The 4,691-nt window shown below is 54.9% G+C and overlaps 1 protein-coding gene across 1 annotated transcript; it reads left to right on the top strand.

Annotated features, from left to right (window-relative positions):
* The first annotated feature begins 3,400 nt into the window (after positions 1-3,400).
* On the top strand, positions 3,401-4,429 carry LOC138301745 (putative nuclease HARBI1). Its single transcript, XM_069242255.1, has one exon. The coding sequence runs from the start codon at positions 3,401-3,403 to the stop codon at positions 4,427-4,429; it is 1,029 nt and encodes a 342-aa protein (XP_069098356.1).
* Positions 4,430-4,691: the final 262 nt, after the last annotated feature.

Raw genomic sequence — 4,691 nt, 5'->3', positions numbered from 1 at the left:
GTTTGGAGGGGGTGTCCTTTGGTCTGGGCTTGGTGGGGGTACTTGGGGGAGGATTTGGATGGGGGTTCTTGGGCTTTCCCCTGGAGGGGTGGTTTTAGCCGGGGGTGGTCTTGGGCTTTGAACTGGATGGAGTGGACTTGGCCTTGGAAGTGGAGGGAGTGGGCTTGGCCTTGGATGCGTAGGGAGTGGGCTTGGCCTTGGAAGTGAAGGGAGCGGGCTTGGCCTTGGAAGTGGAGGGAGCGGGCATGGGCTTGGGTCTGGCAGGAGGAGCAGTGGACGTGACAGTGGCAGAAGTGGCAGGTGTTGGAGGGGCATGGCTAGGGGCAGTGGTAGACTGGGAGGCAGGAGGCAGGGGCCTTGGAAGGGTAGCAGGGTGGTTGGGGGGAACATGGACTGGGTCAGTGGTGAGAAACTCTTTGAAGAAACATTTTTTGGGGACACAAAGGAGGTCAAGGTAAGGACGTTTGGGAGTGGAGGGAGTGGGTATGGTTGAGAGGTGTGTACATGTAGGTGCCTTGGGTGCAGGTGTGTGGGTGGATGAAATGTGTGTGCTAGGTGACTGTTGAGTGGGTGAGTGCAGGCGTTTAGATGTACTGGGAGGAGGTGGGGAGGATTTGCAGAGGGGACGTGTGAGTGTATGTTGGGGTGGTGTCTACAGGAAGGGTGGATGTGGTGCATGTGGGTGTGTTGACAGTTGTGGTATCTGCACCAGTGGTGTATGGGGTGCATGAATGGGGTCAAAGAATGTAGTGGCAGTGAGGGCACATATGGCAGGATCAGTGACTGATGTGGCGCTGGTTGCAGATGTGAGTGGTGTACTGACTGTGAGGGGGAGGTGGTGGGGGAGTCGGTGCAGGGTGTGGATGTTTTCATGTCTGCATGTGTCTGTTGTGTGTATGCTTGGCAGTGGTGGTATTTGTGGTGCTTATGTCTGTCCTTGTGTACCGTGTCTGTGGATGCGTGTGGGTCAGTGGGTGTGCCTTGGATGGGTGAGGGGAGAGGGTTGTGGGTATGGGAACAGGTAGCTGGAGGAGGGACGGAAGTAGAAGGGACACTGGCTTCCATCAAGGAGAAGGCCACAGCCTGAACCGAGCTCTGTGGGACAGACAAGGCCCTGTGAATGCCTTCCAGGAATGCATTGCACTGTTGCATCTGGGATGGCAGTCCCTGGATTGCATTCAAGATAGTTATCTGCCCCACAGAGATGGACCTCAGGAGGTCAATAGCCTCCTCACTCAGGGCAGCAGGCCTGACTGGGGCAGGGGCAGAGGTGCCTGTGGCGAAGGAGATGTCCACCCGCTTGGGTGAGCGGGGTATGGGCAACTGTGTGGGGAGCTACAGGGAGGTCGGTGCTGGTAAGGGGGGGTTGCAAACAAGGATGGTGCTGGGATGGTCCCAGATAGGTCTGCCACAGCCAGGGATCATCCATCTGAGGAGGAATCAGAAGATTTAGTGGTCGATCCAGTCTGCCCCGTGGCACTCCCCTAACCCACTGATCCCCTCGGCTCCGCTAGTGTCAGTCTCCTAGGACCCGTGGGCTGCAGTTTCACCACTCTCCAGTGCCCCTTCTCCTTCACAGATGATGCTGATGCACACAAAGACAGAGAAGGACAGGGAGGGAGGGAGAGAGAGAGAGAGAGAGAGAGAGAGAGAGAGAGAGAGAGAGGGTGCAATCTGTCAATGCCAGCACAGCAGTGACACAGAGTAGAACATCAGCATTTGATGCTATGCCACAACACACTATGCCCACCCCTGCACATTCTACAACAAGGGAACACCATGGGGAAACCACAACAATGCACATGTCAACCGCTGATGGTACCCACAACACCTGTCCAGTACCTGCCCACTACCCATGGCATGTAAAGGACTTCACACCCAAGAGAATCCTGCACAGCTAGTTGGCAGGTCTACTTGGCTATTATCAAGTAGCACTGTGACCACTTGGCACACCCTATCACACTACACATGCAGTGCCTGCCAGGTGATTGAGGTCAGGGATTCACCCCTGGCACAGTGGTTGGCAAGGACTAATCACAATGGCCTGACACCCCAGGTCCAATCATCCTGTTGCCATGAGCTGGCAAGAACATCTAGCTAGTAGGTGTCCATACAGTTTTAACATTGGAGGACTCTGTCCTTCTAACACTCGCTGCATGGCATTACCCACACCTGTGATGCCAACCTTGCCCAGATGGCACTACCCAAAGAGGACATCATTGTATCAAGCACCCGTGCCACAGCTACCCAATGATGCTCAACCAGAGCAACCGTGGCAAAACATGTTGCAAGTGAGAGTGAGTACTTACCCCCATGTGGCTACTGTGCTGCTCTCAAGCACCCATCCACCTCAGGGTAGGCCACTGCCAAATACAGACCATTAGAGGGGTCAGGGTCTGACAAGCACCCCTCCCTTATTGGCAGGACGTCCCCAGCTGGGCCTCCACAGTCTTCTGGGCCCAGCGTTTCAGGTCCTCCCACCGCTTTCAGTGGGTGCTCTGCCGGGCATGGACCCCCACGGTCCGAACTTGCTTGGTGAAGGCATGCCAAATCCCCTTCATCTGATGGGCGCTGACCTGCATGGGTGACACAGTCAGAAGTACACAGTCATGTAGAGTGGCATTCCTGGGATAACAGTGGACAGCACACATCACACTTCCACACCCACACATGGTCACCCAACATAGCCTTAGGCCCCTCACCCATCTCGATGCTCTGGACACACTGTGAAGGTCCCCATCCCCATGCGCCCCCAACTCACATATAGGACAATGATATTGGGCTCACCTGCTGCTCTGGTGCCCCCTACAGGTGTCCGTACAGGGGCAGGACCCCGTCCATGAGCCACTCCAACTCTTCCTGGGTGAAGGCTGGGGCCCTGTCTCCTGCAGGACGTGGCATCTTGGCTACCAAAGTCAGAACACAGCAGCACATGCAGGTCTTCAGTGCATGAGGTTCAGGAGTCAAGTGAGCATGAGCACATGAAATGGCAGTCACGGCCACTGGGGACATCAACATCACCGGCAATCACCATTGGCTCCTGCCTCTCATAGGCAACAGTGTTAACCAATGGCGAGTTGCACGGCAGTCGTGACTGCCTACCGCCATGACGTGTTACGCCAGTGGGATGATTTTACTTCCACCTGTCCCATGCATGCAGACAGGCGGCTGCCATTTTACATGTCCAATGTGTAATGTGTGTGTAGGTTAGTGCGTCATGGGTGACATTTGCTGACCCGTGGCCACATCAACACCCTCGACACAGTCTATGGTGCATGACATAATTCCAACTCTCTCCTGTTCCGAGGTACAATGTAAGGTTGAGGATGGGGAATGCACTGGTGTACAGGCCCCTAGTTGACCTTGCCACCCTGGAGGAGTGTCACGTCATCCAGACCTTATGCCTGAACAGTGTGACCATCATGGAACTGGTGGCCCAGTTGGAGCCGGATCTTTGGCCTGCCATTCACCCTCCCGATGCCATCAGCCCACAGTGCAGGTGTTGTCAGTCCTCCACTACCTTGCTTCAAGCTCCTTCCAGGTCACAGTGGGCCTGGCAGCTGGGATGTCACGGCCCATGTTTAGCAATGTCCTAAGGGATGTACTATGTGCCCTACTCAAACATCTGTTCAGCTACATCCGGTTCCCCCAACATGCAGAATTGCCCACTGTCAAGGCTGCATTCGATGGTGTGGCACACGTTCCTGATGTCATTGGGGCTGTTGATGGCACCCACATTACCCTGGTGCCACTCAGGAGGAGTGAACAGGTCTATAGGAACCGCAAAAACTTGAATTCGGTTAATGTGCAGTTGGTTTGCTTCGCTGACCAGTATATCTCCGAGGTGATGGCCAGGTACCCAGATTCTGTGCATGATTCCTTCATCCTGAGGAACAGCAGCATCCTACACATGATGGCACCATTCCAGAGGGACCGGGCCTGGCTCATGGTATGTACCCCTGCATATATGTGCCTCTCCGCTCTCTGCACTCTTGTGTCCCTGCCCTATCACCCTTCTGGTCTTGACATGACTCTGACCTCTGTGCACAGAGGTGACTCTGGCTATCCCAACCTGCCCTGGCTCCTGACACCCGTGAGGCATCCAACTTCAGCTGCAGAGGACCGTTACAAAGAGGCCCACTGTCATACCAGACAGGTCATTGAAAGGTGCTTCGGCGTGCTGAAGGCCAGGTTCTGGTGTCTGCATGTCTCCGGGGGTGCCCTGCTCTACAAACCACAGGTGTGCCAGATCATTGCGGCCTGCTGCATGCTGCACAATCTGGCCCTAAGGCGTCAGATCCTATTGCTGGAAGCAGAGGATAGGGTAGCTGTATCAGTGGCTGATGAAGGGGACATGGGGAGTGATAAAGAGGAGAATGATGATGCAGCTGACTCCAGGGCAGAGCTGATTCGACATTACCTCAGCTGAGATGTAGATATGTGACAATTGTCTGAAATGTGTCCTCTACAACTGTCTTCCTTGTCCCTGCTACCACCTGTTGTCTGTGACCACTGACGGTATTGGTTGCAGCTCTGCCTCTGGGTGGGTTAGGGGGCCTCACATGTACCCATGACTTAGGTAGGCACAGTGTACAGGTCAGGCCTATAGTCAGGCAGCTGTTGTGCTGGTGCACTAGTGCCATGAACGTGTATGTACAATGTTCCCTGAGTTGCTAGTTCATGTGCTATGT

Source organism: Pleurodeles waltl, chromosome 6 (assembly GCF_031143425.1).
Source record: "Pleurodeles waltl isolate 20211129_DDA chromosome 6, aPleWal1.hap1.20221129, whole genome shotgun sequence".
NCBI lineage: Eukaryota > Metazoa > Chordata > Amphibia > Caudata > Salamandridae > Pleurodeles > Pleurodeles waltl.
Note: the sequence above shows the minus strand (reverse complement) of the source record. Positions and strands in the feature narration are given on the sequence as shown.

What these genes read in the sequence shown, in the direction of transcription:
- LOC138301745 (XM_069242255.1), top strand. Translation starts at nt 3,401, where the DNA reads ATGCCTGAACAGTGTGACCATCATGGAACTGGTGGCCCAGTTGGAGCC.